Below are 12,394 nucleotides of genomic sequence, written 5' to 3'. Positions count from 1 at the left end.
CATATCAGTGACCTACTTCTTGCAGTTGCTTTTCAACAGATTACCAGGGCATGGAAAGATAACTCCAGTCATTCCTATCGTGCTTGGTGGTATGGGCTTTGCTATAACCATAGATTAGATAGAGCATATGTTCACCCTATTTCCCCTCGCAATAAAAAGAGACCGCCTATGGTCACCTATTACTCATTTTCTTGATGTATCTGCACGTTCCTCGCAAACTCATGACCCTCGAATTGAAGAAGTTTCTAAACCTCCATGAGTAAGTTTTTATGTATATGTATATATTTTTCTTACAAATGTTTTCTTTTGCCATTTTGTTCAGATTTCTTATACCTCTTATGTTTATTAGTAATTGTTGCTAACAACTATATAGTAGTTATGATATATTGATAACTGTTTGCCCTTGCTTTTTCTTCTTCTCGTTTCTTTCTTCCTTTTCCTTTATATTGCCTCACCTGTTTGCATACCTATTTCTCCTATGTTAAATTTCTACATTATATTGTACTACATTTTATCTTGCATCAATAACATTTCTCCTAAACTAAAAAAAAGTTATCATGGTACAAAGGAAATGTACATCCTTACAACCCTTTTATTTTTAGCTGCTACAAACTACCCAGGAGAGGCACGTTTAGGTGGGAGATTTATTAGGACGTCTCTATTATTTTGGAGGTGGTTTTGGTTAGATTTGAGTCATTTTTGTCTATGGACATTGTGTTTTTTAGCAATGTGCTGTTGCAGGCCAGGTTTGTATGTTCTATTCAGGTTTCATTTCGCTTTGAGAACCACTAATTATGTTCTGTGACTGTTTTAAACAGAGCTATTTTCATTCCTACAGCCTCCACAATGTACAAACATCATTAAATACAGGGTACGGTCATCAGGGTTATTATTTAACAGACATCTTGGTGCTTTGGTACAGTTTGTAGCTTTTGATAAACGTATAGTGGGGTTGAGGGGCTCGGATCAAGGTATTGTAATGTGACAGTAGCGTGAGGGAGTACATGTAGTGGCTGAACGGATATGTGATTTTTTTTGAAGAGGAAAGGTAGTTATTGTGGTTACAAGATTGCAGTATTTGTAAACTCACTTTTCAGCCCAAAAGAGTATTCAAAAGCCAAACATAGCAAAAATGGTTACACAATGTTCACCTTTTTATCAATCTCTGGCATTAATACTTTTATTTTTAACACTGTTCCTAAGATAGCGAGTCTTTCATCAAATAGTGTTTGGTGCTTCCTACCTCTATGAATCATGTCTAAAAAGATGATATTTTAGTTGGGTCTGGGGGATTTGCTGACTGGAACAGTGAGTCGAAGTTAAGTTTGCCATTGAATTTGGCAATGCAAGATCTCTACTGGAAAACCCGAAAGACCTGGTGCAATAAATGAACCACTATTAGTTGGACTGAAGGGGAAAAACAGCCAATGGAAGAGCTAAGTCCAGTATTAATAGCATTTGCATATAAGCGGAATGCGTGATTAAGCAGCTCAGCTAGAACGTTTAAAAGGGACATAGAAATATACAGTACCTTCTTCTGCTCTCTCGAAGAGTTTCAGCGCCTACAAAGATCAAAATATGCCATTAGTATCTGGCTTCAAACGTGTATTAGACTCCTAGCGTAGCCTACCAGCCATTGCAAAACACAATTCAATATATTTATGAAAGGTTCCACGATTAAGGCAAAAGATAGTATACTATTTATTTTAAATATATATTTTCTTTGCAAAGCAGTGGCAGCTACCAGGAAACAAGCTTAAAATCGAAACTCTAAAACAACAATAAAAGTATATTAAGTTGACAAATCACTGTTAAGTAAGCTGCTCCATAGCTTATATCAAAAATCGTTTCTTTAAATTTCTACAACGCACATATATGATTGTTATGGCTTTGCAGACCTCTGGGCCTCTCTACGGTGCATTTTCGTCTCCATGTTATTCCCATATCCGTGTCTCCCAATGTCTGTTACGTGATGGCTATTTAGCAGGAGAGCAATGGAGTTTCGCCATGCCACCAGCGCAAAACCAAAATATGTTCGAAAACGGAGTAACAGGATAATTAATTTAGGAGGGGGTACCAAAAATGTAAAGTTAAATAATGCAACACGAATAACATTGGGACCTAGGCTCAATTCCTACCCAACCACGAGGGAGCGGAGGTCAGATACACCATGGGTGTCATCCCTGTAAAAGATTTTACCTTATGAATTAGTTGAAATATTTCACTGGGGCAAGGTGCAAGATTGGGGCCCAAAAGGGAATCTTGAAGCATCACATTTCATTGATATGTTGCCAAAACAATTAGTTTTGACACCAAAATCTCTTAGCGTGAAAAGTCTGGATTTCATAGCTGGCAAGGTCGCTTTGTGTGTCGGAAAGATTTGCCCCCTTGCACTGGTCCAAAGTTTTACCTTTGGACTGAGTCATTTTTGGGATGTCAAAATCTTCAAGCAGGGCTCGGCAGCAAGGTGTAGCCAGGCCAGGCAGCACAAAGCCGGATATCTTTGCTGTTAGGTCCAGCTGATCCAGTTTATAGTGCAACAAACACCCATGAAAACATGACAAGGTCCCAACTTTTGCACCATCCTGGGGAAGTTGCTCCTGGTCAATCCTGCAGCCCCAGCTCCTCAAGGCAGGCGTCTAGGCACCAGGTGTCTCTTCAGGCAAGTTTCCTACATGGTCCAGTCCTCAAGGGTCAGCTGGGCCCTTTAGGAATCAGCAGCCTACCTTTTAGGTTCTCAAAAGCAGGAAAACAGGAGGTCAACTACGAACCCCTGAAGAGCAATTCCAGTACCTGGATGCCAGTAGAAGTTAAAAGTCCTTGAGACTTTGTTCTGCCATCTGTTCCTGTACACTCGCAGATAACTAATCCCTGCTAAGTGGTCAGCAGTTAACATCCATTGGCCCTTTCTCGGCTCAGTGGCAGGCCACTGTCCTCTGAAAGAGGCTCGTTAACTCTCCTAGAAAAGAATAGTTGCTCTGGAGGTCTGATGAGTGGCACAACTAATTTTATAATCATATCAACAAAAGAGTATGCCTTGCAAACAATGAATGTAGAGCATGACAGAAGGATCCGAGTTGGATCTTTATAAAGCCCTTATGTCCAACCAGAATAAACTCTGTTCCTCCCATGTACGAGGGATACCAGATGACACGTGTATATAGATTTTTACACCTTTTATCTTTTTTCACATTGAGCACCTCAGGTCAGGGTGGGCCTTAGCGCGCCCATACCGCCGGGTCTACACTTAATGGTCCTGAAGAATGCCTGTTAAAATTATAACACATAGGCAGAAACATATTGACCACCTCTTAAGTGGACTCTGCTGAACAATTTATTCAGCATTTCGTCCCACACTTTGTTTTTACTGTGTCCGATTGGCCACTAATAAAATTATTCTTTTTGACACAATCGTGATACTTTTAACATTCAATCCTTCACTATTCACCACACACCAATAACCAGCTCCGCAGTAATTCTGGCGTTGTAACACACCAGGGTGGCACTCAGCCTCTCCTGGTGGGGCCCAATGATGAAGCATGTCACCAACCAGGTTGGTGTGTGAGGGCTTTATAAAGATCCAACTCGGATCCTTCTGTCATGCTCTACATTCATTGTTTGCAAGGCATACTCTTTTGTTGATATGATTAGATTTACCTTGGGGACTGAGAGTGTTCCTAATTTTTCCCTCCCTCTCTTGTTGATTTCAATAACAACTAATTTTATAACAGCTCTGGCTCAGGTAGCCTAAAGTGCATTTTTCTAAAGTTACTAAGGTATCACAAATCTGATTTCACCATTAAATTAGATTTTAAAAACCAAGCAAGAAATAACTTTGAAATATTTTCTAGCCTTTTCTTAAACAGACATAGGGAATTAACATTTTAATCCCATCTAAACTTACTTATTAGGCAGTCTACAAGGCTTACACAGTGAAATAGTTTTGGGCTTTAATTTAACTGTGACGACACACTAACCCTAATGTATAGGGTGCCTTATTTTTATACATTAGTACTGAGTCATGTAGACTTAAAAGGCACACTGTAAGGGCGATTTATGAATATATAGAGATATGCTTCTCCTGCATGGCAAAGTTACTTTCATCTGACATATGTCATTGCAGTGCATTGACGTTGCAGTCCAGCTAGAGAACAATGATGTTCCTAGAAAAGACAGATTTTTGTTATATGTGGCTGGTGCAAATACAGCTACAGCTCCTAAACAACTTTGAGCTTTGCCTGTCATAGGAGCATTTTAGGCACCATTCGCAGGGGTCTTACAGGAAAGTTAAAAATAGGGAGTTCCAATATACAGAATATTTTTTTAGAGAGGGAGCACATGCACTTTACTAGTGTATACCAATGGTAAGGTGCATAGAGTCCTTAAGTCAGCAAAAACAGGGTCCAGAAAAATGAGAAAATTCTGGGGCGACCCTGTAGAAAAAGTGAATTTGCTACACACTCCTACAGTTATATTTTAATATAATCATACTAGCTCTGCTGACAATGGAACAATTTGATTGCGAGGATATTCAGTGAGCCAATCATTCACAGAGATTTGAAAACAGCCTCTGTCTATATTGTACCCTCCAGATTATATTGAAAATTTCAATCCAATGACACTTCTTGAAAGTAATTTTTTTAAAACACGTGCAAACATGTACTCAAGGTGACACACAAATGTGCTTCAAAATCCAATAATAAATGCCCCCAGAATGGCTATATCTGAATTTATGTTGGTGGTTTATGTATTACAGCTCTAAGTAAAGTCATTTTCATGTGTATAAACCAGCACTTGCCATGGCAGCCCCATTTAACTCAGAGGCACTTAGAAATGGGAGTTTAACATTTTCCTGATAAGCAGGAGGTCAGAGATGGCTTCATATAGTCAGCGATCCACTACCAAGAATCTACTGCTAGCTTTAGATCAACAACTTAACTATATACTGCTCTAAGTGTGTAATGTTTGAGATAAAGTACCCCTGCCTTATATTATTGGGATCTTACAAGCCACAGAGGAGTTGAGTGACCATCTAGGAATGAGGCTGAAGGCCAAGTTCCTTTATTTATATATACTATATTTTTCTTCACCAGCAGCAAGATTTGGCCAACATCCTGCTGCATACAGGGATTTTAATCTATCGTGCTGTAAAGGGGACAAAGCACAACAGGCGGAGTGAGTACTATCTTACACCCGCAGTCCCCTTTCTATAACCACAGTTGATGTGTGAACTTTTGAGCTTTTAAATCCCTGTGCGCGCTTCTCTGTCACACTAAGCTGGCATTGAGGAAGGCAACCAAGCCGAAACGCGTCTGCCAGGTGTTACAGCAATGGCGAACTTTTAACCGAGCATGATGTGCCCTGATGGTGAAAATAAAGCTTTCCAGAATCGTACCTGAGCATGTGTCAGCCCGTTTTTCAAAGAAGCGGGATTGGTGGAATATATATATATATATATATATATATATATATATATATATATATATATATATATATATATATATATATATATATATATATATATATTCACTGAAAAAAACATAGGTTTCACACATGTTATAGTTAGCTGGACATTTTACTGATAAAAAACCAATGAAATTCCCCCGTTATAGTTACTGTAGGCAACTATAACTCACGCGACCGTAATCCTCTGCTGATGCTAATACTGTATTTAGACACTTATTTGCCCATGTCTTCTTCCACCGCGTGCCCACGTTACGCTAGATGGGCCATGAACGTACGATGCGCTTCGCGCACCGTGCGCACATGGAGGACATATGATGAGCATCGTTGTGAAAGGTAAAATATATGTTTTTTTATATATATATGAGCCATGCGCAAATGGTGTCCTTCGGGCACCGTTTGCGCACGGGGTAGGGAGAGTGTGGATATTGGGTTTTTTTTTAAATATTTATCACCGTACGCGTACGGTAAGCGTAATCGGCGAAATTTTCGAAAAAATTAAAATTGCCTTTTTTCGTTTGGGGGATTGTTGGGGACTTCCTCGACATGGCTAGGTGCTTGGGAGCTGTCTAAACAGCCCTTTTACATGTTTTTGCACTTTGTTTTTCAGCCCCCTGTCAGAGTGCGAGAGAGAAAATGGCGGCCGCCGCTTCCTGGTTTCGACCGATTCGAATGTTTACTAAGATCTAACGACCAATCAGAATCGCGCTCGCGCACGTCACCGTACGCGTACGGTAAGCGCACCGTAAGCGCACCGTAAGCTGCCACAGATATATATATTGATTTAAAGGCTATTTTCTCAGAATCTACTGAACAGATTTACACCAAACCTACAAAAGGCACTTCCTTGACCTGAGGACTACCTCTCTGACAAATTTCATTAAATTCTGTTCAGCCGTTCGGGCTGTAGCTGTGTCTAAAGGTCCTATGGAAAAATGCATGGGAAAAACGCGTTTTGGGACCCCCCTTTTATCTCAGCCCCCGCTTGACGAATCCCCCCGAGACTTTCAGGGTAGGAGCGGAGCGTAGCGCCCCACCTATTTTGAAAATTTCGCGAGGATTCGTCGACCGGCGCCAAAGTTATTCCAAATAGAATGTTGCGGATTTCCTATGGAAACGTGGTCCTAACTATAACTACCTACTGGCGACCGCCAGTAGGTAATATATATATATATATATATATATATATATATATATATATATATATATATATATATATATATATATATATATATATATATATATATATATATATATATATATATATATATATATATATATATATATATATATATATATATATATATATATATATATATATATATATATATATATATATATATATATATATATATATATATATATATATATATATATATATATATATATATATATATATCTTTTTTTTTCTTTTTTTTTTTCTTTTTTTAACTTTATTTTCCTTTTTTTACTTAGTTAACAAACCATAGGTTTATGACAGACATATATTTCCACACCGTGTTACATTACAGACTGCATTCATAACAGTTCGTAATCTGCAGTCATTAATAATGCTTTACCCCTTTCGCAACTCTACCAATTGTGTACCCACTGCTTGAGTGAACTGATGTGGGGATCATAAGTGTGTGTCACTAGCAAGGCGTAGGCATTGTTTGTGTGTCTTGCTAAGCCCCAGGTTCGGGAGTGTGATCTGAATCATTCTGTATTTTGAGAAGATATGTTTGCAGTGGTTCTCAAATGTTGCGCAGGCGTGAGGTAGGTGGTTGAAGTTGAGCGTATATGTCACTATTGGTGCTGCAGAAAATTAAGCTGGCAATCCAGCACTTCAGCATCAGTGGATGTTTGCTGCCCCAACGTATAACTATTTCACTATTTGCTAGCATCAAAGTTATAGCCACATATCTACACCCTGCTTTTGGAGCAGTGTGCATAACATGAGTAGCACCTATAATGGGTCAGGTGTAAGCGCCTGGTGTATCATACATGAAAGTTCGATGTAAACAGCTACCCAGAATCCGGCTGTTTTGGGGCAAGTCCAGGTCATGTGTAAAAAATGTGCATGGGGAGCCTAACATTTAGGGCATGAGTGTGGACGAGATTATCCATACAGAGTGCGTTGTGGGGGGGTGATGTATGCCCACCATAAGAATTTAAAATGTAACAACTTGTGGTGATGGTTCATGGAGATTTTACGTGTTTGTCGGATATAGCGTGACCTAAATCCCGCTCCCATGCCCGCCTTATTCCAGTATTATTAGTGGGGATCAATGTGATGCAAGCTTTGTATAGTTTAGACATAAGGTGCTCGCCGCCTGGGTCTTTGATGAGCAGAGTCAGGGGGGTAAAATCTTGTGGCTCGAGTAGGTAACTGTGGATTTGTGCGCGATGCGCATTTTGTAGTCTGTGTATTATGAAATGGTCCATCAGTGTCGCACTGTGTAATCAAGCGTCTTCTGTCCGGGAGAACACTTGGCCCTGGGGGAATAGGTTTCCCATTGTGTCAAGGGAAAATTTAGTAAGTATGCGCCTAATGATTTCCACTTGTGCGATGGGCAACCATGTGCCCGCCAGCGGGAGAGCTTGTGAATAGAGTAGGTGGCTAACTTTCTCCATGCCCAGCTAATTGTAGAGACAGTTTGAATATCCTGTGGGTTGTGTTTCAGACTTCTGGTAAAATTGCAGAGAGTGGGATCGGGTATGGGAGATGCGGTTCTGGATTGGTGTATGGGATTTTGTATCTGGGTGATACTAGTGCCTAGCAAAGCTACACTGGGCCACTAGGTAGTACATTTGGAAATTTGGCACCCCAAACTCACCGAGTTCGTATGGTGGCATCAACGTATCCCATCTAATCCTAGGCTGTTTATTGCCCCATACTAGGTGCAGTAGTGGTGTGCGTAGTGTTGTAAAGAAGGTGGAGGTCAATGGAATAGGTATATTGTGAAACAGGTAGAGAAATTTTGGCAGCATCACCATTTTGATTATAGCAATCCTGCCTGCCATTGCTATAGGCAGTTTGGAACAGCGTTCTACTTGACTAGTCAGTTTATCGAGCGCAGTTCCGTAGTTTAGTCGCAGAATCTGCTCTGGATCTCTATGGATATGTATCCCCAAATATTTTACTGAGTCCTCACACCTTACCAGAGGGTATTCAGTGTCAATTATCCCAGTGCAGGGGGTCGGTGGAAGCATCTCAGACTTGCCCCAGTTTATCTGAAGGCCAGACAACGCCCCAAATCTAACCACCTCTCTAAGTATGGAATTGAGATTGTCACTGGGTTGTTTAACATATAGAATAAAGTCGTCAGCATATAATGTGATGAGCAGAGGGCCAGTTTTCAGTTGTAGACCTCTGTAAATGTGTCGTTCTCGTAAGTGATGTACAAGTGGGTCCAGTGCTATACCGAACAACAAGGGCGATAGCGGTCACCCCTGTATGGTCCCGCGTGTAGGATGGAATGGAGGTGAACGTCCCTGGAATACCTATTCTTCGGAGCGTGGATTGTAAAAAGGACCATTCCAGGTAATCAAACGCTTTGTCAGCATCTAGTAGCACGGCTGCAGCTGGGGTAGTTGGTGGAATAAGTTCCTTTAACTTCAACTTTAGACTAATTTGCATGACGCACAAATCTTCCCCAGGGGGATCTCTCGGCGCCAGAGATGGAAGGCTAAATGTAAAATAAAATCTTTAGAATAGCCAGGTCTTGAGCATTTTTTTTTAATTGTGGAAGGTTGGGGCAGGCACGGATTTGTTCAGGGAGTTTGTTCCAATGTTTGGGAGCTAGATAAAAGAACGCACAACCACCCATTTTGACTTTCCTTTTTCTCCGGCTGCAGAGCAGGCTGCGATTGCTGGATCTGAGTTGTCGTCCAGGTTGATAGCGTTCAATTTTATTAGTCAAGTAAGACGGTCCCGTTCCATGCTGGGACTTATAGACCATGCATAGCAGCTAGAAGATAGCTCGTTTCCTAACAGGAAGCCAATGTAGTTGGCGTAGGAGAGGAAGGGAAGTGATTTGTGCTTGTTTATTAAGGGCAAGACGTGCTGCCGTATTTTGCACAACCTGCAGTTTGGATAACAGGTCTTCCCTAATTCCTACCAACAAAGAGTTGCCATAGTCAAGGCGGCTGATTAGGAGCGACTGAATGAGGGCCTTTCTGGCGTTTAGCGGGATCCAGGGGAAGTTCTTTCCGAGCATCCGCATGGTCCCGAAGCAGGTGCAGGTGCCTGCGAGAGTTCTTCCATTGATAGCTTATTGTCTATTCTAACTCTAGGTTCTTAGCCCACCCTCTTGGGGAAGGAGCTTCTCCTAGTTCTGATGGCCACCAGTTCTTCTGCCTTGCCAAACAACAGTATCTCAGTTTTGGAGGAGTTAAGTTGCAAAAAGTTCTTAATCATCAAACTTGCTATGCTAGTCATACAGTTTATGAACTTAGCTTTTGTTACTGCAGGGTCGTCCTCTATGTGCACTATCAGCTGCGTATCATCATCGTAGGATATGGTTTCAAACGCACAGTTTCTGATGATTGAGGTCAAGGGGGCGACATATAGGTTGAATAAGGTGGGGCTCAATATAGAGCCTTGTGGAACCCCCTTTTCCACCGCAGCTGTATGTGACACAAAAGAGTCCAACTGGACGCATTGTGTTCTGTCGAACAGATAATTCTGAATCCATTTAAAGGCTAGACCTCTGACACCAATCTCTCGAAGCCTGTTCAACAGGATACGATGAGAGATGGTGTCAAAGGCTGCCGACAGATCGAGCAGCACTAACATAACTGGAGAGTCCTTATCCAGTGACATCCTTAGCGTATCAGTAACCTCTAGTAAGGCGGTCTCGGTGCTGAAGGATGCACAGAAGCCGGACTGGGCTGAATCTAGCATTTTGTTCTGCTCTAGATAGCTAGAAAGATGTCGGTTGATTAGTGTCTCCATGATTTTAGAGCAACAAGGGATAAGGGAGATTGGCATGTAATTCTGTAGATCAGTAGGATCTGCTAGAGCCCTTTTGAGCAGGGCCTTAATGCGTGCATTTTTCCATTTGCATGGAAAAGTGGCCGTTGCTAATGAGATGTTACAGATGTCTGCAAGTGTGTCATCTAAGACCGGGGTTAGCTCAGACATAACCGCAGGTGGTACCGGGTCTGAAGCAGAGCCGGATTTCGCCTGAGACAGTAGAACACCCACCTGCTCACCAGTAATGATGGGGAAGCATTGTAAGCTCAAGGAGCAGGGGTTTCCCTGAAGGGGGGCTCTCTCATAAACATCCTCTTCAGGCCCGAAGGAGTGATATATTGTATCGATCTTATTAGTGAAGTGGGTCGATAAGTGATCACATAATTCCTGTGTGGATGGCAGGAGTGGATTATTCGCCCGTGGATTTGTAAACTCCTTCAGGATGGCAAAGAGCTCCTGTGAGGAGTCTTTGGCTCCCATGAAGCGAGAGCCTAAATAGGTTCTCCTGGCTGCCTTACAGCTATTTATATAAATTCTGTGGGCCTCTCTGTAACACCGTTCATCTTGCTCGGATTTGGATTTTCTCCATTTCCTTTCTTTTACCCTACATAGGGGTGGATTTTTACCATCTTAAGTGGTGCAATAGAGTCAAGGACATCTGTTATAGAGGACTCAAATAATTCTAAAGCCATGTCACAATCATTGCAGTTCATAATAGCAGGAGGAGTATAAACACTGCTAAAGGCGGAGGCTGTCACCTTTTTCCAAGCTCTGCAGAGTTCTTTGCGAGGTTGGGGAAGACCACACGATTTTAAGGGGGCCCAGTAAAAGCTTAGTACCGAGTGGTCCGTCCAGCCTACCCTCTGCGGAGGTTCCACTATTAGATCTGAGATGTTTGAAAAGATGGTGTCCAATACATGACCCGCCAAATGAGTTGGGCTAACTACTCTAGAAGAGAGATCAAGGGACTCCATGGCTGCAAGCAGGCAGGCCGACTCTACATTAGCGAGAGCCTACAGATGGTGGTTGAAGTCCCCTACAAGTAGGAACTTGTCTGTTTGCAGCGTGAATGGGGCCAGCTTATCTAATAGTGCTGTGCAAAATTCCCTGTTATTTCCTCCTTTATGGTCATGGAACTCCAATGTGATTTAAAATATCCTTATAGTAAGTGGTGGGGTTTATTTATTCCTTATAATACATGGTCACACCAGACCCTTCCCATAAACAGTTTATATCCCTAGGTGCTGCTCTTCATACAAAAGAGATAGGATGTTTGCAGACAAGAAGAATCTGAAGTGCAAATTTAAGCATGCCATAAACAGATATTTACAATCAGCTTAAGTTGAAAGTCAGATTTAAATAAAAAGTTCTAGCTCAGAATGTGTAGAATCATGCATAGAGATTCTCGTTTTCCTATGTTAGCCTAAAGTATGCAAAGAATAAACATGTTACCACAAATGTTCCCTTTCTGCTGATCATTGTTCAATTAGAAACTTAGAACAGTTTTTTAATTTAAACAGCAGCTTTAGTTATCAATGTCCTGTCTATCCTCTTGACTGCTGGCTGTTGGCTCCAGCAGAAGAGGTTGTGATGCCAACAACACAATTAAATAATTTACTACAGCTGAGCAGCTTTATTACAGGCAACAAGAGATGTCACAGACTTTGTTTTGCCAACCGTTCTTGTCCACTCGCAGATAACTATCCATACTAAGGGAACAGCAGTTAACACTGATTGTTCCTTGCTGTGCTCAGAGGCAGGCCACTGTCTGGTTTGTTAACTCTCCTATAGAAGGATATGTATTCCAGCTCTGGAGGTGTGATGAGTGGCAGAACTGGTTTAAAACAGGTCAGGCTCAGGCAGCCTAAAATATTTCTAGTCACAGATTTCAACTGTAATAAGGAAATTAGATACTGACCTTTATACAGGGAATGCAGGCTCCCAAGTATTATAAATAGGTTTACCTTCAGATAT

The 12,394-nt window shown here is 41.4% G+C and overlaps 1 protein-coding gene across 6 annotated transcripts in view; it reads right to left on the bottom strand.

The window, feature by feature from the left end:
* Positions 1–12,394, bottom strand: part of RMDN1 (regulator of microtubule dynamics 1) — a 505,792-nt gene that overhangs the window by 107,100 nt on the left and 386,298 nt on the right. For all 6 annotated transcript variants that reach the window (XM_085605329.1, XM_085605328.1, XM_085605327.1 and 3 more), the window contains one exon: positions 1,532–1,562. In XM_085605329.1, the coding sequence (XP_085461455.1) occupies positions 1,532–1,562 (31 nt within the window). The remainder of the gene's footprint in view (positions 1–1,531; positions 1,563–12,394) is intronic.

Source organism: Triturus cristatus, chromosome 5_1 (assembly GCF_964204655.1).
Source record: "Triturus cristatus chromosome 5_1, aTriCri1.1, whole genome shotgun sequence".
Taxonomy (NCBI): Eukaryota; Metazoa; Chordata; class Amphibia; order Caudata; family Salamandridae; genus Triturus; species Triturus cristatus.
Note: the sequence above shows the minus strand (reverse complement) of the source record. Positions and strands in the feature narration are given on the sequence as shown.